The 21,398-nt window shown below is 42.6% G+C and overlaps 1 protein-coding gene across 1 annotated transcript in view; it reads right to left on the bottom strand.

Annotated features, from left to right (window-relative positions):
- NYAP2 (neuronal tyrosine-phosphorylated phosphoinositide-3-kinase adaptor 2) overlaps positions 1 to 21,398 on the bottom strand; it is a 118,897-nt gene that overhangs the window by 33,885 nt on the left and 63,614 nt on the right. The window contains exon 3 of the mRNA XM_054386240.1: positions 15,263 to 16,360. Coding sequence (XP_054242215.1) covers positions 15,263 to 16,360 — 1,098 coding nt within the window. The remainder of the gene's footprint in view (positions 1 to 15,262; positions 16,361 to 21,398) is intronic.

The raw sequence follows: 21,398 nt of genomic DNA, 5'->3' as shown, positions 1-21,398 counted from the left end.
TGAACTTGAGGAGCAGCACTACAGTCAGCTTGAAGGTTCCTCAAAGAAATGTCATGTGGGAAATGTATATCTTACCAGATGTGCAGTGTAACATGTAATCAGCAGTGTATTTCATTGTTACCAGTCAATAATAAAACTACCATTAAGGACATCATACCACAACCTTCATGACCTTTTTTTTTTTTTTTTTTAATTGCTCACAGTAGTAACACCCCATGGGAGAACAGTAAAACTACATCAGTTTAGCAAGTCATGTAAAGAGGAATCTGTGACACTTCATGTGAAAAAATCCTGCAAAATTCAAACCTCTTCCTTGAACTTTTAGGTCACTTACCCACTTTAATGTATGCAAAAATGACCCTGTAATGAAAATCCAAACTGTTTCCCCGGTTGGTAACCCCAGCAGAGTACTAAGTTCAGGAGCAGTCAGTACGACATCTTCCTTTTGGGGACCTCTGCTACACAGTGTGTGTGACACAGCTCTGTCTGTGATGGCACAGAGACAGTCACGTAGAGAGATGCAGAACCCACATAGCAACTAGACAACCATTTCAGTTGTCAGCAAAGATGCCCTTATATATATTTTTTTTTTCCTATCCAAAATAATGATGTGCTTTTTCACAGAACAGATACACACAATCGTATCTGATTTTTTGATTTACACCAGTAACATTCACTTCTTTAAGACATTACTTATCTGGGGAAAGAAAGATACCAATAGAGTTAGAAAATTCTTTGGAAATGCACCCAAATCTCCCTCCTATCTCTACAGGATGCTGTCTGTATTGCAGCTCTTCCTTTCCAAGCGAGACAAAAGCCAAAAGAACAGAATACGCTTTAAAGAAATCAGCACATTTCAAGAAATCTTAAATGCATCATTTGATAGGTTTAATTTGCTGCCATTGGGCTGCCACTAGAAATGCATGATTACCTTGGTGAGAACCTTCTCTGCACATGCCTCATTGACACCACTTCACTACCACCCCTTGAAATTTCACACGCTGCTGCAGCCAGCCTGTATTTCAGTGGAAACACTCTGGTTGAGAGCGGAGCTGAGGATTTATCCACTTCAGTTTACTTAACAGAGAAGCATTTGTACTTGTTGCTTGATAAAAATGATTTGTGTGTTCTTAGTTCTATTATCAGCTGAATCAAAGCACAGCAGATCTCTGCAACCAGCTGGGAACTAAGGAAATATTCAGACTAAATAAAGATTTGGCTTATAATCTGCTTCTTTATAAGGTGTAGAAAATCAGTTTTCAGCTGGCTGTCTAGACTTTGTAAATTTACATTCCACTATCCCTTCTTGGGGATTTTCAGTCAGTTTATCTGAAAAGTAATATATTCTAAAAATGAAAAGCAGATTGGATCAGATTACAATGTCATGCAACACATCACAGAGCCTGAATCATTATTATTTGGTGATCACTATCACTAACATTAGTACACAGTCAGGAAAACAATGTGTCAGTGGTTTGGATCATTTGCTGTAATAGGAGTTTGCTGCTCCCTTGTGACTACACAAAAAAGTGAAAAAAGTAATTTAGTGCCTCATTTTGGCTCAAATATTTTGGGAGAATTTTAGAATAATCTCAGCTTCCTTAATAAATATCAATGAGTACCAAATTACTGTGCTGGTTTTCGCTCAGCTGAAAGAGAATCTCACAGAATCTCATCATGGTGGGGTTTGGAAGGGAACTCTGGAGATCATCTAGTCCGACCCACCTGCTAGAGCAGGTCACCCACAGCAGGTTGCCCAGGATCACAATGTCCAGGCATGTTTGGAATCTCTCTAGAGAAGGAGACTCGACAACCTCTGTGAGTAGTCTGGTCCAGGGCTCCAGCATCCTCACAGCAAAGAATTTTTCCCTCATGTTCAGGTTGAACCTTCTGGGTTTCAGTTTGTGCCCATTGCCCTTTGTTCTGTCACTGATCAACACTGAGAAGAGTCTGGTCCCATTCTTGTGCCCCCACCCTTGAGATACTGATTAACACTGGGAAGAGTCCCATCAGTCTTTTCCAGGCTAAACTGCCCTAGGTCTCTCTGCTTTTCTTGTCAGAGAGATACTCCAGCCGCCTCAGCATCTTTGGAGCCTCCTCTAGACTCTCTTCAGTAGTTCTCTGCCTTTCTTGAACTGGGGAGTCCAGAACTGGACACAACACTCCAGTTGTGGCCTTGCCAGGGTAGAGCAGAGTGGGAGGAGAACCTCCCTTGATCTCTTGGCCATACTTAGTGCACCCCAGGAGACCATTGGCCTTCTTTGCCACAAGAGCACATTGCTGCCTGGTGATGAACTTATCCATCAGCACTCCCAGCTCCTTCTCTGTGGAGAAGGTCAACCCCTAGCCTCTAGGTGCAGGGGGTTATTCCTCTCCAGGTACAGGACTCTACACTTGCCCTCACTGTTTCTCTCCAGCCTGTCCTCAGTCCTAACATGCCTATAACAGCCCTAGAAATGCAGAATACTTGCCTCCCAGGGCACAGCACATCACTGGGACCTTCTGTTGATGTCCCAGTCTCTTGGATCACACTTCCATACTGGCAGCTCCTCTCTGCTGCAAATGCGGCTCCATGGAGGAAGCTTAGTGGTACAAATAACTGTCTCTCATGTCTCTCATAAAAGCTCCATGTTTTTGCCCCCACAGTCTGGCACAAGGAGTTGGAAGAAAGCAGAACACACAGGTGGCTTCCAGCTATGGTTACTTGAGAATCAGTGACCTTATCATTGACAGAAAATCAGACCAGGTTGTCTTAAAGAGGGCAACCATTTGTAAAAGCTACAGCAGGATTTAAATAGCTGCTTTGTCCACATTGATCCCACACTGAAAACATGAGCCAGCCACATCTATATTCTACTGAAAGGTAGCAGTGGCTGCTGCACAGCTTTTTTCCTTATATTTTAGTTGAGAAGTGCAGAAACAGATGTGATCTAAGTTACCTCATGCTGTTGAAAACCTCAATTTGGAGTTAGGAGATACTGAAGCTCAGCATTAACATTGGGAACTCAATCATTTGATGGCCACAGGCAAATCTTTTCACAGTCAAGCACTGTATTTCGAAAGCTGAAATTATTATGGAAAGTATCTTTATTGTTCAATAATTCGTAAGCCAAAATAGGACATAAAAATGTAAATTCCAAGAAATAATTCACTGCTTTAAATATTTATGGATACAGTTGGTTGAACTGCCATAAAGGCATTCAAGTGTTTCAAGCACTTGCAGGTGTCATCGTATTTCAATATTCAAAGATGTGCGTTTTCCTGCTTTCTCCAGAATCTCAGGCTTTTCCACTTCAAGAGCAAGATGGGGTCTAAAATCTCTTAGAGAGAACATATTTTACCATTTCCCCTTATGAAAGTTTCCCCAATAGATGCATGCTGGGAAAGGCTGGCACTGAGCTGTGGCACCAGAAAGCTTGTGAATGCTGAAGAAAGTGAGAAACAAGCCATGCTGGTCAGCTATGACATGGACTGCAGCAAACTGCAAAGTACAGCCACAGAAAACATCTTACCTGAGCAGCTATCACTGACATGAATCTGTAGGCTGTGGCCAGTCCACCACTGTGCTCTTAAGCACAAGTTAATCGCAGATCCTGGTGTATCCTTAGTGCAACCTCAAGCAATAAACAGCAAAACCTTTATTACAGCTCAGGGTTTGGGGGATGAAAGAAGAGCAATTGTTTTGAGGAACTTAAAAGCAGGGCTGCTGTCTGCCATCTCTCCTAGCTGTGAGCTGAAATGTGTAAGCTAATTATCCATGCATTATTCATTTACTCTTCCTTCTGTGTTTGTTATAAACCTAAATAAATAATCCATCACTTTGGGTAGCACTGGTTTACTGCAGGAAGCCAATGGTCTCACTCCCAGGATCTAAACTTTAGTGTACACGGAGGGGTGTGAAACAAGACAAGTCACTTGAAATGGGTTTAGGTGTGATTCAGAGCTCCTGATCTCCAGCCCCATGTATCAGACCTCACCTTGTAGGGCTGCAAGGTGGGTATGGACCTGTCGGATGGAGAAGGAGCAGAGCATCCCCATGGCACAGCTGGAAGGGTGTGATGTGGGATTCAACTGCAGCTAACATGCATGTGTTATGATGGGAGTTACCAGGGACACATCACAGGCTCTAGCTCAGGCCCTCATACCCAGAGCAAAGGTGCTGAGCTGCAGCATCCCTGCTCTATGAGCCAGAGTGATGACCAGAGAACAGGCAGAGCTCCACCAGGGTCCCCTGCAAACTGTCAGCATCACAACTGCATGCTCACCTCAGACTGACCACTTCCACGAGCATTAGATGTGCAGCAATAGTGCACCCTAGAGGGAACCCCAGCTTCTGCTTTCTGCACACCAGGGGATTTTATTCACCTTTATTACACGTTTAAAACTCAGATCTGCCCTTCCACAGCTTTCTGGATGTGTGACTCTGATCTGCACAGCTGTAAATTTACCCCAACGTCTCCCAAAGAAAACTAATAGGCTATTCATGCCACATGCAAGAAATATGGGTAATGCTCAGTACTTGAGCCATTTCCCCCCAAAATAGGAGTGCATTATACTGGCAGTGAAAGCCATTTCCTCATCTTTATTAACTACGGTGGTTTGTCTGCTCTGACTTCATCTGCCTGCTAATTAAGCAGAAGTTTGCTTTGCATATCAATTTTTAATACCCCTTTTCTACAGTTAAGTGTGAGTTGCAGCAGCCAGCTTGTTGAATTAAAAGCAGCTCTGACCTAGTTCCATGCAAAATCAATAAAGAGCCAGAAAGAGTCTCATAAACCATCTAACAGTTAAGGAGACATGGCTGAAATGCTTCTCAGTGTTCACTGAGCACATGGTTCTCTGAGCAGCCTGGGGTTCAGTTTGGTTTATAGGGTGAAATCCAGTGATCACAGCAGCCTGCTGCAGACCTGCAAAAACCAGCTCTGCCTGCTGCAGGCAGCAAAGGGAGGGGAACGAACAAGGGCCTCTGAGGAAATGTGCTTGGTTGGTTTGCCATGACTGTTGCAAGGGTGCTAAGAGGGCAACCCTGGCTAAGAAAACAAGATAGGAAAATTCCACACTGCAGTTTATCGAAGACTATAAAAAGAAGGGATAAATTTATACTAAGAGATCGTCTGAAGCTTTAGAATAAAAGAATATAAGACCAAAACTACAAGTGTTATAATCTGGAGGGAGAAGAGAGGAGGAGAAGCAGAGAGGAGAAGCAGAGAGGAGAAGCAGAGAGGAGAAGCAGAGAGGAGAAGCAGAGAGGAGAAGCAGAGAGGAGAAGCAGAGAGGAGAAGCAGAGAGGAGAAGAAGAGAGGAGAAGCAGAGAGGAGAAGCAGAGAGGAGAAGAAGAGAGGAGAAGAGAGGAGAAGAAGAGAGGAGAAGAAGAGAGGAGACTCAATTAAGACGACTTGACTGCTTTCCTTCCCAAACCTCTTCATTTTTCTGCACACTCACTCTGTTGTTTGAGCTACTTTACCACGCAGCCTTCACGTTTGGATGAGGAAATGTTGGTTGGATGGGCACTGCACATGTCCTAGCACCATGCCACAAGAAACCAGAAAGCACGGGTGAACCAGATCAGCTGAAATATACAGACACTATGAAAACTGTTTCTGTAGGAAGTTCATGACCCTGAGTTTCAAAGCTTCATTTAAAAAGTATCAACCTTTCATAGAAGTGCTGACTGCATTAAACTTGTCAACATCTTTTTGGTCAAGTTCTCTGCTGAAAACCATCCTTTGAACTGTATCAGCAGTTTGAATGCAGGGTTTTTCTATTCTCTGACCACTTACATTTCTTCTCAAGTGCATGACTTCACCTGGATTTGGCAGCAAACAAGAATCTGTTGTTAGTCAGGAAAATGCAGAGACAGTGATGGAAACTGGTTGTGAAAGCTGGGGACAGAAACTCACTCTTGTACTTTCACACGTTAAAAAAAAAACAAACCCAAACAATTAGAAAGTTGAAGTCAAAATCAGTCCTTACCTGACTATTTTCTCTATGTTTTGACTACCTTTAGGAAAAGCATTTTTGTAAATGCTTTTCTCTTTGACTCCACTAGGGAATGAGAAAATTTGCCTTTCATTATCAGAATAGGTGTCCCATGTATACAGCTCCCCTTTTATCAGTGAAAGGAATCCTGATGTAGACTTAACACTGGCCCAATCTGGCCTCTGCTTTCAGTTTCACAAAGCCAGGCACGAGTGCACAGGCCATGCCAAGCCTAGCTGAGTGAGGGTCCTCAGCACTGTTTCCTCTGCAAACTAACGCTCAGGGTTTGTCCTCATTACAGAATGAACACTGTGTGTCCTTCTGCCTTCTTATACTTTTTAACAGAGTCAACATTTTCACGCCCTTGCCACTTTGCAGTCAGAGGTTTCGTTTTGTGAACTGGTTCTACTCTTCCTAGCCAAGCCAGGGTTACTGTTAAGCTATGGTAGCATCAGCTCAGATCCTGAGGAACTAAGTGGAGCTGCAGATGGCCTTACACAGCCCCAAATGATGTCTGTGTTTGCAAGATGTGGCTATTACTGCTCTCACAAGCATGCAGAGCATTTAGTGTGGCTGGCACAAGCGTCTCTGTGTTTTAGCATGCATAAACTAAATAAAAATCATGCTGACATTGCCCAAGTAGTAAAATAGCTATAGATTGCCTGAAAGAAGGTACTTTTTGAGTTACAAAATTAAACACACAGTTTCTCTTCTTCACATGAATAGCTGGAAGAACAATAGTTCTCCTTACTCATTCCTAAATGCCAGATTAAGTGCTAATTACATGTTACTATTTTAACAAAAAAGTAATTATTAGGGATGGATAATTCTGTTGTGAGGAGTAAAAGTAATCTTCATCTTCACATCACATGTAAATGAACCTAATTTTTTAATATGCATTATTATCCTGACAATTTCTCCCCAGTGTTCCTGTACCTCTCCCGTTACCTACACCCAGCATGTTTGTACACCCTGACAGCCTCATGGCTCAATATTTGAATCAATGTTACACACATAACCCAAATAAAGCTTTCGATCTGGTTGATTTCTCTTGTTACTGATGGGCCTTTGGGAGGTCCAGAGGTAACTTAAGGAGAAGCACATCCACCTTCTCTCAGTTAAGAGCCTAAAAATTTTTATCAGAGCATTACAGGAATATTAGAACATACACTGATGAAAATATGTAGTATAACATGAGGTTATCCCCTATTTTTATACTGTGTATACTATTTTTATACTTTTTTATTTTCTGCTGTGTATAATTCAGTATGACATTCTGGATTCCCAGGCACCTTGGTTTGCAAATTGGTTTTGCAAGGAAAAGCAGTCAAAGACAAAAGAGAGGACCCCTCCTGCCATCATTTATCATGGCACCCCCTGAAATACATCTTATTGCATACTTTAAGGAGCTTTGGATTGTGCCTTAGATGATGAGGTTTAAGAACTGACCTCAGTCTGCCAGGAATCAAATCAGACAGACCAGGAAATATAAGTTTTTTAATAACTGATATATAAACCACTTCTCAGTCTGTGTTCCCCAGCTCAGGGAGGTAAAGGGATTTAAAAAAAAAAAAAAAAACAAAACACCAAGAGGAGAAAGAGCAGTCAGAAGTACTACAGGATTTTAGAATGGAGGGAGGAAACCTTGTCCTTTCCTTTATTCCCCTCAAAGTTCCTACCATCTTCTCTTAAAATCACAGAGCTTCTCAAGCCAGAGCTGTGTCACTGTAAGCACAGATAAGGCATTTAATTAAACTCCATCTCTTGTAAAGATGCAGAGACAGCAGCTCAAGAGATCAGGAAACTGGACTTCAGATCATAAGCCAGCATGTAAAAGACTTTCATTTAATAATGATTTTGAGCAGCTCCTCTGGCTATGATGCAGATATTCCAGTTTCTGGGGGAAAAAAGGTTGATTTTTTTTTTTTGCTCCTGGGAAAACTGTTAAATTCTAATCTCTTGGAAACTTGCACAGTATTTCCCCCTCCTAAAGCTCACAATTCTTGGTGCAGAAGTGGTGGAGTTGGCTGGGGGATTTTGGTTATTTCTGCTATACAAAACTGTGATTTATCTTAAACAGACTTATCTCTATGTACCCACTTGTGGAACATGTCCAAGTGCTTTATGAACATCATGCTTCTTAAAATCAAACACCACAAATCTGAGCCTTCCTACTGTCAGTCTCTGGTTTTAGGATTGAAGGAGCAAAAATGCATTGGGATCCTAACACAAAAACCCATCTGATTCTTAGAAAAGACACAATTCAGGGTCCAGTGTCTGGTTATAAGGAAAAGTTCTGAAAGATCTAGCCTTTAAACAGGAGCCTCTACTGCCAAAGCCAAAGGTGTCAGAAGCACCAGCTGGTTCCATCTGAAAGCCATTGCTCCAGGCAGCCAAGAAAGGCAACACACCAATAGATGGTGGTGTGTCCACTACAGTCTCCAGTCACTGCTTTCATCCACATTCTCATGAACTTGCTTTCTCCCTTTCACAAAGCCAAGATGCACAAGTATCTTCCCACATCTGAACTACAATTCCTGTGTAAAACTTGTAACTCTCCAATGGCTGCAACACATGGTAGTAAGATTCACTCCAAAAGTCCTACAAAGAAAGTTGACACCAGCGAGATGCTCCATATAATTTTCAAGCAAATTATCTCTGAATGACACCAGTCAGATCTAATCATACAAGTCCCTAACAGCTCTAATGGGTGTACACATCTCTCTCTTCAGTCCCACCATACACTGTTGTAGCAGACAGAACCAAAGCACAAACCCTATCAAACCCAGCAGCCCCAAGGAGACATGGATGAGTGTGGGTTGATAGTCACACATGGATGAGTGTAGGTTCATAGTCAAGCTGACACCCACTAGGCATGTTCCCTCTAATTTTGGCACTGCCATCCTGGCTGGTTCCATTCCACATGGCTGCACCAGCTTCCTGAGGAGAGTTTTCATCAACAAAACTGCACCATTATTTCAAATCAGTGTTGTTCCATTCCTATCCTCTTTTTTTGGTTCCTTGGTTCTCACAAGAGGAGTATGCAGACAGCCTACACTGATCCCACCTTCCCCAAAAGACAAGAATTATGAAATTGTACTCAGCCTTTTTGCTGAAGGTAATATATGCTTATGGGAAACATCACCAGATGAAGCACTTCTTACCATTATCACTGAAGACCCATAAACTGGTCATAAATTATGTGGTCCTGTTGGAAACAAGATGACAAAAAATCTCAATTCACTGTCCTGCTGCATGCCTACACCACTCTGAACACAATCTGCTGTAGTCACCGAGGACACATTCATTTCTTTAAAGCCAGAGACACAGATGGTGTAAACTGGAGTAGCTCTCCTGATTTCACAGCAGCAGTGGTGATTTACAAGTGCTGAGGATTTGGCCTAAAGGTCAAGACATTTCTCTAGCTTAGAAAGCTCTGTTCAGGGAAAAAAAAAATTAAAAAAATCAATGGCACTTAAAACTCCAAACCTATTATCATTACCCATGTCCTTAAGTGCAGCACATGCTACTTTGCTTATTCACAGCAGTGAAGTAGGAAAGTGAATTTAAGACATTTTTTCCTTTTATTTTTAACAACAGACACCTCACATCCTTCTGTACATTAAATATCATGAGAAAACATCTTTTTCAGTCCTTTACCTGAAAACAACTTTTACTTTGAATCTTAACAAAAAGGAAATAGCTTTATCTCTACTGATTTTTCTTTCTCACCTCTTACAAGTTTATCTCTTCTTCATAAAAAGAAAGGCTGATTAAATTGCTAACCAGAAATTCTATCAAGCAGTCAAGCAATATAAACAGAAGGAATAAAAAAATCCGTATAGATAATCAGAGACAGCAGCTGTTTCCAGAAAAACCTGAGCAATTATTTATGAAATTATGTCTTCTTCAATGCCTCTGCACACCGCCACAGTCCCGGGAGGACCTGGTTTGCTGATGAGCCTAAATTGCTGAATTAGAAGAGGAGACAACGCGGTGGTACCAATTAGCAAAAGCATTGTGGATCCTCTCAAAAGACGTGTTTTCTGGTTTAATGACATTCCTTCAGCTTAAGAGTGGAAGGGACATCCCACCCGGCAGTGACTTGAAATGCCTTTAAAATATACCCACCCTCCTGTGTGAAAGCAGCAAGACAACAAAGAGCAGAGCATGGATTTCAATCAAGGAGGAGCTACCTACTGACTTACCCACTTGAAACAAGTCCTCGAGCCTGGAGTTGCCCTTGGTGCCAGGAAAGATCTGAGTTACTGGCTCATGATGCCAAGCAGGGCAGTGATGGCATGGCTATGGCAGGGGATTGGCACCTGGGGATGCACAAGCTGCCATGCATCCTTCCACAGATCTCTTTTGTGTACCTCTGCTTCTCAACTCACTCCTTCCCATGTGAACCCAGGTGTCATGTTGCTTTCCTGCCTTTTGCTGCTTAGCTACAGGACCTTACTGTCATATTATGATTTCTCTCCAGTTATTGCCTGTGATTGTTGTTTGGGGAGCACAAAGCAGCTTCGATAAGGAAGAGGCTCCAGGTGACCAGGGTGGCTGATATGGATGAAAAAATTTAGTCCAGTTCCCACTTCCTTTAAACCACAGGAGCCAAAGATTGCTGGTGAAGGGCAATAACAGGTATGGCTGAAGCAGCACTCAAGACCACCTCTAATCTCTGAGAACTGACATTATCTTTCACAGGGGTCTGCCAACTGTTAGAGCACACAATCATGTTATTCTGGATAAAAGCAGAAAAAGTTAGAACAGTCAATGACAGTCAGTAATTTCCACTCTTTCACATTTTCCATGGTTTATATCTTCAGTTTTCCATAGGGGTTCTTCTCTATCTTTTTCCTTTTGTGAAATTATTTAATTTGCAATTTAGCCTTAACATTTATTTTCCTTTGTTCTTTTCTCCCCACCTTGATAATTGTGCTGCAATGCATATTTAAGATGCTAACAGCACACAAGAGGATTTCTAGAAGAACCCAGTACAATAAGTGAGCTGCTTATAAAACCCAGCTGTGCACATCATGGCTGCAGCCAGTGGTTGCCAAGCGCATTCAGCAACGTCTGGGTGCTTCAGTGGATGCTCTCATCCTTAGAAAACGTGCCCCTGAGGTGACAGACTCCTTAGAATTACTGATTTATCCCAATTTTCCACTGATGCAATTCTAGTGAACTCCATAGCCATAAAATGGAGAGGCATAAAAAAAGTAAAATGGCAGAGGAGTAAAGAAAAGAAACAGAACAGCTACAAGGGCAGCTTTGCTCATGTATGAAAGCTGCTGATGGGAAATAAGGTTGGGGCAGTCCCTGTCCTCAAAAACAACCTCACTCAAAAGTGCAAAAAATTAAAAGCCAGTGAACAGGTTCAGAGTTTGGAATCAGATGCTGAATTTCCACCATATCAGTTGCAGCAATAACAATAAAGATGAGAGAGAATTTCCTCTGTAACTGCTGCAATATTTTCCAAATACACTCAGTGAATATAAAACTTCCTATTGTGCTATTTTTTAGTGACTAGCATATGGCTGTGAGAGCTTCAGAGAAGCCACAGAGGGCCAAGCCTTGGAGAATTCAGTGAGAAAGTTGCTTGAGATGTGCTCAGAATAATTCCATAGTTTAGAAACAAATATTCTCAGTTTCCTAGCATGATTTCATAAGAGTCATATAGCTTCTTTTTAGTGTTTATTATCCTCTAAATTCTGGAAATCTTTCTGTGTGCTGAGAGCAAATTACCATGAATTGACAACTATAAAACCATGCCACTTTCAGTCAGTTCTGTGCTCTGCATTTGCTAAAAAAAAAAAAAAAAAAGTAAGATCCAGAGTTGTATGAGTTCCTTAGGCTTCCAGTGTGATCTAGAGGAGCAAGATTGCTTTAACAGATCAGACAATTAATCTAGTCTACACTACCTATCACAATGTATAACCATGGCAGGCAAATGTGATTGTCTGGACAGATTCTGCGTCCAAATTCCACAGTTTAGATTCCTTATAGTGGATCAATTTAATGTAGCATAGCAAAACATAAAATGCTCGACCTGTGTGTGTTCTCTATAAATCTCTGAGTGTCTTCTACGTCTGTGATGTATGAGCACAAACCCAGTTCCTGCTTGGTGCAGTAAATCCCACAGGATTAAGCCATACTGTAAACACCAGACAAATTACAATCGGATTAGATGGGCAGTCTGTTCATTTACTCTGCACTCCAGAGTCTTCTCATCACAGTTGTCTCTTTGCCACACAAATGTTTTGCCACTGAAGTAAATGAGCACAGTTTCTTTTTCATCTCTCTCTTGTTTTACCATTTGTGACCAATAAAGAACACATTTCTACTTCTTAAAGAGCAAGCAGAATGTTTCTGGGGAGGCCAAGAAGAATCATAGAATCATAGAATCAGTCAGGGTTGGGAGGGACCACAAGGATCATCTAGTTCCAACCCCCCTGCCATGGGCAGGGACACCTCACACTACATCAGGCTGGCCAGAGCCTCATCCAGCCTGGCTGCAAACACCTCCAGGGATGGGGCCTCAACCACCTCTCTGGACAACCCATTCCAGGCTCTCACCACTCTCATGGGGAAGAACTTCTTCCTCACGTCCAGCCTGAATCTCCCCAATTCCAGCTTTATTCCATTCCCCCTAGTCCTATCACTACCTGATAGCCTAAAAAGTCCCTCCCCAGCTTTCTTGTAGGCCCCCTTCAGATACTGGAAGGCCACAAGAAGGTCATCTCGGAGCCTTCTCTTCTCCAGATTGAACAGCCCCAACTCTTTCAGTCTGTCCTCATAGGAGAGGTGCTCCAGCCCTCTGATCATCCTGGTGGCCCTTCTCTGGACACCTTCCAGCATGTCCATATCCCTCTTGTAATAGGGGCTCCAGAACTGGACACAGTACTCCAGGTGGGGTCTCACCAGAGCTGAGTAGAGGGGGAGAATCACCTCCCTTGACCTGCTGGCCACACTTCTCTTGATGCAGCCTAGGATCTGGTTGGCTTTCTGGGCTGCAAGTGAACATTGATAGCTCACGTTGAGCTTCTCATCCACCAGCACCCCCAAGTCCCTCTCCTCAGGGCTAAGAAAGCTGGTAAAGTTCTGCAGGGCAAGATTTATTTTATGTTGCTCAGTGAAAAGCCCCTTGAAAGGGTTGCATTCAGCTGCAGTCAAATGGAATATAGAGAGTATCTTTCCAGAGGCAGGCATGAGGCAGTAGCACAGAATTTTCCCAGGACCTGCCACATTTGCTGCAGGAATTCTATAGGCTCCAAACCACGTACTTCTGCCGACAGTGGTGAACATAAACACATGCATCTTAGGAAGCTCACCAGGTAGATCTTGTGCAGCGTGGGGTTTCCAGGGGATTTCTGCTCACTCATTGATAAAAAACATGTTTAATACTGTTCAATATTGCTTGCACTTTGCCAAAATCTCCCTGCCACTTCATTTCAATTATTTACAAATGTCACACCACATCCTTCATAATTGTTCCAAATTACAAGAATCATCTTGCCTTTTAGGTAAAAACTTGCTTCAATCCAGCACATGAATCTGGTGTTACAGTGTTTTTGTTCTTGTAATCACTTAGTGAAACCCTCCTGAATCATAGAGCTAAGACTTCCCTAAAACAGTATTTCTGATTGCAGGCCACAAAAGTATCAAAGCTAAATTAATCAAACTGTTTATTCCCAAATTAAGTATCCTGCTAACTCCATTTTCACAGAATCCCTGTGTGGTGGGGATGGAAGGGGACCTTTGAAAATCATTCATTTCAACTCCCCTGTTAAAGAAAGGTCACCCAGAGCAGGTTGCCCAGGACGGCATCCAAAAGGGTTTGGAATCTCTCCAGAGAAGGAAGTATTTCACCTCCAGCTTCTGATTTCAGTCAGTATTCCTGATCTGCACAGAGATAAATAAAAGTGTTGACGTTGCTAGCAAAGTCCATGAATCAGAAGGGACGCTTTGCATGCCAGCCCAAGCCACTGCCACTTCTCCATACTTAGACATTCACACATTCTCACTCAGCTGCAGAGGTTGCAAGGCAGGCAGCCTCTGCCTGTGAAAACCCAGGGTTCCAGTGAGCCACCTGATCATGCCCCAGAGTGATGGGACCACACTGCCATGAGCGATATAAGAGAACAACACAAACACAACCAGAAAGGTGGTGCAGAATTCTCTTCTGCAGTAATATGGCAGTCTGGAAACCAGAAGACCCTTTCTGTATCAGGTATAGACCAGTGCAGTTTATCACATTGTCTTTAACATGTTACAACTGCCAAGCAGGGCTAATACAGCACTTAAACAAAAGATCAGCTCTTCCATGAAGAGAGTTTCTCCACTAGGCAGGTGTCAAGAATCTAATGTTATATACTGATTTTCCTGAAGGAAAAGGTGTACGGAGCCCGCTTTGCACTCGGACAGGCAGTATTATGGCCACATTCCATGGCAAACCCTCATCCTTGGCAACACCAAACGAGAGGGGTTTTTGCAACAGAAATGCTGTTGCTGGCTTCTATTTTCCCTCACACCTCTGACTCCTGCTGATTTCCTTCAGAGCTCCCATATTTCCCTAACTCAGAAACAGGTGTATGCAGAGTAAGCCTGAACCTGTATGGAACAAGGATTTCATGACACATCATGTGAAAAGTCAATATTGGCTTAAGGTTTTCCTGCACAGCTTCCTGCTGTGCTTGTCTCTGTGTGTCTGGGATGTTGGCTTTCAGATCGATTCACAGTATGGCCTCTCAACCAGTCAGAGCAGCACAGCTGAGAGGGATGCTCTGTGGCATAGTGCGGAAAGAGGCAGTGGGAAGGATGGTACCTCTGCTTGCCATCATACATGCTGTGATCACTGACCAACTTAAGGAAAATCAATGGGTCTTGCCAAAAGCAACTACTGGTTATTTTGATACAAGCTGCTTGGACAATTACTGTGTCTCAGAATCCACCAAGAGTAGATGTGGTATGGTGGAAAAATCCCAACTCACCTGAGACTCTTACAGCTACGGAAAAGTTAAAGAAAACTGAATACTTTTGCAAGACCAAGCCATGAATTTTACTTCTGTTGTGTGGTGTGCAGATATAAAAATCTTTAAAATCTAATAATATGATAGCCAAAGCAATTTAACAATAAAACCTTTTCTTCTTGTTACAAAAAAATTACAAGGAACTCAGAATTCTGAAGCATTTGATATTTGCCAGCACTTGATTTAGCAAAGCATAGTGAAAGATCTTATTGTACAAGGAAGAATGAGAAAAAAATACATCAAGAACTTACTTTCTGCAGGTTCCTTAGATCTTCTGCCACTGGACGATTTCCTCAGGAGACTTCGTCCTGAGGTGAAGAGGCTGGTTAGTTCCTCCAGAGGGCTGGTGGGTGTCCGAGAACGGGAACCACTCTGAGAGGATGATCCATAGGTACTGACTGAGACATTTACCATCTTTCCTCCTTCTTGCAATGTGTTTCTGGCTGTAGAATGAGGCACTGATGGAGAGCTTCTTGAGAGACTTCCTGAATGTACAGAGTCATAAGGTGGAGGTCTTTTGAGGCTTAAAGGGGTAAGAGACCTACCCATACTGACAGGAGAAGGTGAGGCAGAGTGACTTTTAGGATAACCGTGTGGAGACTGTGTTCTATATAGGGTAGAGGGATGAGGAGGTGAGGAGGTGTGCCCAGGAGTGCTAGTTCCATGAGAAACTGTCTGGTCTTTCTCCAGTTTTTGATGACCTGGTGTATGAGGTGGCAGTGAAGATGGAGAAGCTCCAGCTTGTTGTTTGATGTAAGACACGTTTTCTAACACTGGAAGCTTTGTGACCTCCAGTGGAGTGAGAGGAGACTCATCAGAATTTGGGGAACACTGTACTGGTGCTGGTGGAAACACCAGTAGTGGAGGTCTGTGAGAAAGCAGATTTGGAAATGGTGGGGGTATGTCACAAAGCAAGCCCTTGGGAGTAGATGGCACTGAAGTCTTGGTGAAGTCTAGGTCAGGCACTGTGGGAGTAGCACACTGAGAAGAACAAGTGTGATGGTCATATTCACATTGACATTTTGAATCTTGGCCTACATCATCAAATATGGGGTATTTCATCTCCTCATAGACTGCTTCACTTTGGTCATCCTCATCTTTTTTGAAGTCTCTGAGAATATTCCCAACCATTTCAATATAAACAGGCTCTTCTTCCTCTGTATCTGGGGCAGGACTGCTGACCTGTGACAAAGAGGCATCCCTTGTGAGCGTTGTCTTCATGGGGCCATGTTTTTTGATATATGTCTCATCAAAAGATGTGCTTAGCTGAGTGTTTGGATTTCGTTTCGGCTTAGGCGGTGGAATCTTCTTTGTATACTCATCACTGTGAGGTCTTGGTTTGGCTGACACTGAAAAAGGAGCAGAATATAAATTCATCAGGGGTATGTAACACTTTGTCAACTACAGGATCCTTGTTATGGGGTCATAAGATTGGATCCCAGTGCTGGCTTTCTCTGGTATTACATCAGCAGAACCCTATAAAAATAACACTTTCTTTAAATCCCTCCTAATCTTCCCCAGAACTCCAGTGTTAAGTACTTAGTGAGCACTTCTCTTATAGAATAGAATCATAGAATCATAGAATCAAGAAGGCTGGAAGAGACCTCAAAGATCATCGAGTCCAACCTGTCACCCTACACCTCATGACTATCTAAACCATGGCACCAAGTGCCACGTCCAATCCCCTCTTGAACACCTCCAGGGATGGTGACTCCACCACCTCCCTGGGCAGCACATTCCAATGGCCAACCACTCTCTCTGTGAAGAACTTTCTCCTCACCTCCAGCCTAAACCTCCCCTGGCGCAGCTTGAGACTGTGTCCTCTGAGACAAACCCTTGGGACGGGGGACTTTCTGCTTTTAAATACTATGATTTTCAAACATCACTGTAGGATTTTAAAGTCCCCAAGAGTTGTCCAAGATGTAAAACTAGTTATCCAAATGAACACCTTATGGCTCTGAGAGAACATTTGTGGTGCTGGACCTTCTTGCTGGAATGACAGTGACATAACTCTGCAGTGACATGGTGATGAATCAAGACTTTTTCATTTATAGTAACTGCTTGCATGAAGCACAATTCTGTCATCATTAACTGAGAAAGCAGACACTCACATACAAACACTGTACAATTTGCTGTTGGGATAATCCTAACCATTCATCCAGGCTGTATCCCATGAATTAATGAAACCTCACTGAAGTTAAGCAGGAACAAAGCATCTCACAGGTTCAGATCCTTCCCAAACAGGTTACTTCTGGAAGCAAGAGACCATTTTGTCTTTGAAATTATAAATCAAAACAGTGTGATGAAATTCACTTGAGAGGTCAAAAGTTTCTTAGAAATTATCCCTTATGATTTAAACAAAGAAACTCATGGAAATTCAATTTTGTTCACTTTGCATAAACAGTTAATAAAACATCACATTAAATCTTGGGGTTAATAAAATGTCTCATTCAGTGTCTGGGTGAGGTCAGTTCTTATTCTAAGTGGATCCAACAAACTGCAAATTCAGGGCTCAGGGACATTTCCATAGACCACAGTCAGCAGGTTTCTACTGTTAAAACAAGCAGGCAATGCTCAGCAATTTCAAAGCCCTCTTTAGGAGCAGCCTCAAAATATTACTAAAAGCAGTGGCAGGACACTGCTTTGCCTCCTGACAGTATTTGAACCAGCTTGGGGGGGTTGGGCAACTCAGGGCTGGAAGACATCTGCATTAGGGCATCTTACTAATGTGCTGTGGTCAGTGTCAGAGGATGATTCCAATACAGTGTCATCACTTTGTCACACTATTGCTTTGAGTTTCTCCACAACCTCTCTCCCGTTCTTATAGGCAGGTGTTAAATAGACTTCAGTGTGGTTTAGGAGTAAGGAGCCAGGAACATCTGACTGTGCATGTATATGAAGCAATGAGACCACTCCGTCAACAACATTTCTTTTAAGCTTAATGTATAACTAAGGTACAGTCATACGGAAAGAAAAAGAAATCTGGACAGAGAATTAAAGACACAATAACCAACCTCAAAAAGAAAAAAAGGATATTATGATTTCACAATGGTTCCAATTAGTGTGTTCCACTTAGCAGCAGGCTAGGGACATGCAAAAGCCACCACAGATAAGACTATTTGGTAGGCTGATCATTTTTCACTATGTGGATATATCCTAATGCACTTAAAATTTGTCTTTTTAATTAACCCAAATTAATTTTCTTGAATGCACTAGGAAGACTTTTGGGAATGATATGTAGGCTACCAGAATCATTTGGGCTTTATAGAAAATACCACTCCCAATGTATCTGACAGTACTAGCAGGGTTTTCTTGCTGTGCTTCCAAGCAGAATCACTGTTTCTATTTAGTCTGTTATTTTTATATTGTCTTCATATACATTCTACTTCCATAAATGTGATCTCAGTCCTCTCTCCACACCTCTGCTAAGCCACTCTACAACTCTGGCAAAAGCAATCTTCTTAGATTGGTGTCATTAAAGAGATGGTCATTGAGCCTGGCACAAACAGCCTGATCGTTTCTGAGCATGTTGCCCAGGACCTGAACTCAGCTTTGGACTGGCTAAAGGATTGCAGATTTTACTGCATTTGAAAATCACATATATCATAGATATAGGCTTCTTGCAGTCAGAAGTCCTTTGTTCTCCATGCTACCACCCTTAAAGGATACCCGAGATGTTTCCCACCCCTACACCCACCTCAGCTCTGCTCCCTGTGCTGTCCTCCACATCTCTTGTGCCACCTGTGTCTCACTGCCATATCCCCACTTTTCCATCTCTGTATCTGAGGACGTTCATGACATGTTCAGGACAAAGAAAATTTAAAGATGCTCTTGGTCATTCAGGGCTAGTGTTTACTGATATTTTTACCTTAAAGCAGCTAAAGGGGGTTAAGAGTACTGTGTTTTCAAACAGATTGCCAGAAACAGCATGTATTTCCTTTTCCCGCCTTCCATTTCCACAGTTTTTCTCTGACTGATGAGGTTCTGCTGTGTAATCTAGACCTGTCCTCAGGTGCTGTTTTGCACATACAACATTCATGGGTTATTACATTGCAGAGGAGGAAATAAGAAATGTCGTGGAAAATGATTGACACTGCCACCTAGTCTTGTGAAGCATTTTTGCATGGGTGAAAATTAAGTACTGTAGTGATACACACAGTGTTCACCTCTGCCTTTGCATGATATGCAGCACTAGCCTGAAATATCCTGCTGGCATGATCAACAAGGTCAAATGACCCAGGCTGGACGTTTGACACAGCCTAACACACAACAAGGTGAAAGAATTATTTTCTGTCCTCTATTAAAAGTATTTTTTTTCCTCTGCCAGAGTTTATTTCATTAATGCACCTGTTTCCATGAGGTGGTGTGGTACTGAGACCTTTTTCCTTCCTTGACAGATGGGGCTCTGGGAAAAGACTGTTTAGAAGGGCTTACAGCAATTTGATGAGGGGCAGTGGTTTGAAATTGGGGCAGGGTAGATTTAGGTTGGACACAAGGAGGAAGTTGTTTACAATGAGAATGGTAATGAAAATAAAAATACAATGAAAATATTGGAACAGGCTGCCCAGGGATGTGGTTGAGGTCCCACCCCTGAAGACATTCAAGATCAGACTTCATGTGGCCCTGGGCAGCCTGATCTTGTTGGAGGTGTCCCTGCTCACTACAAGGGGGTTGGACAAGATGACCATTGAGGGTCCATTCCAACCTGATGCAATCTGTGAGTCTGCAAAAATTGAAACTGAAATATTTAAAAATATTTTATAAACCTTATAAAGGCACAGAGGTACCTCCTATATGCTACATGGACCCGGAAGATTTGGTGCTGTAAGACTTCCTAAAAAAATACACAGGTAAATGGATGGGGTGAATAGAAAAACTGCTTTTACTGTGACTGGGAACAGAGGAAATGCTCAACACCATCAGGAAACTCCTCAGATGCAGTGAGGTATCTGGGAGGCAAACTGAATTAGATTTAAGGCCACAACACTAGATGCTTACCATGTTTGTTTAGAATCTCAGAGTATAGAATGATAGAACAACTTCAGTTGAAAAAGACCTTCAAGATCATTGAGTCCAACCATTACCTAACTCCACAAAGGCTGGTGCTAAACCACATGCCTCAGCACCACATCTCTGTGTCTTTTAAACACCTTCAGGGATGGTGACTCAACTGCCTCCCTGGGGAGTCTGTTTCAGTCTTTGATAACCTTTTCAGTGAGGAAGTTTCTTTTAATGTCCAACCTAAACCTACTCTGGTGCAACCTGAGCTCATTTCCTCTTGCTACCAGAGAGAACAGACCTAGTCTCATTTAACAAAGGTTTCTGCATCTCCATAGCAAGGGCTGAAATCTACAGTAGTGGACTATGGATCATGCACCACTGCTCCGGTCCAGAAAAACACAGGAAACCCACCATGAATCCTGCAACTGAAGAGAACCGTAAAAAGCTCTTGAAAGGAGCAGGGAGTGTTTGTACCACTCTTGTGGCACCAACATTTGGCAGGGATAAATATGCATGAATGCAGGAGAGGAGCCCTGGCAAGATCCCCTAGCCAATGAAAAGAGATCATCTGGCAATCTCTAGAGAAGAGCAGGCAAGATTGCTTTAAGTACTTGACATTTATCAGGCAGAAAAAGCATTCAGTGCCTGCTGGGAACATACACTCCTGTGAAAAGCATACCATACTGACATATTGGTGATACACATAGAGCTGTGTTGTCTGCTCTAAACATGAAGTAATTAAGAGCTTCTCAACATGGATTACCATGTCCTTGGTGCAACTGTCACCAGTAAGTTTCCTGAAGACTCTGCCACTCATACAGGGCCTGATCCAAAGCTAAATGGGAGAAATGAAAGCAAGGATGGTTTTTTTTCCTGCCAGGTGCAAGTTCCCTCAAAAAAGTCATCTCAAAGTGCACACACTCACAAAGCTTTTGTGGAATGCCTCTATCACAGACACACACAAACACAAGAGACCTCCAGCTCTTTGAGGAAGGAGTTTGAGTAGCCTGGAGGTGATGGGATAAAGACAGATCAACAATGGCTCCATGCTCATTTGCCCTCCCTGGAGCTGCCCTGGCTATGGGAGCTCCACATCCTCTGCCAGCCACCCCTTGGCATCTAAACCACACAAACTACCACAGCTGATAAATCAGAGGCATGATAATCACTGTTAACAAAACTCAACTCCACAGTGTTTACACTGCTTGGCTAGGAACTCTCTATCGTTAACAGCATCTTACTACCAAGCAATTATCTGGCTCTAATAAACTGAAAGTGCAACGAAACACAGAGGCTGCAATAGCTTCAGCTCTCACCCAGAAAGGAGAAGCACAGGGCTTAAAATAGCCTTACTGGAGCCCTACTGAATAAGCAGAATCTGACATT

The sequence above is a fragment of the Indicator indicator genome, chromosome 13 (assembly GCF_027791375.1).
Source record: "Indicator indicator isolate 239-I01 chromosome 13, UM_Iind_1.1, whole genome shotgun sequence".
NCBI lineage: Eukaryota > Metazoa > Chordata > Aves > Piciformes > Indicatoridae > Indicator > Indicator indicator.
Note: the sequence above shows the minus strand (reverse complement) of the source record. Positions and strands in the feature narration are given on the sequence as shown.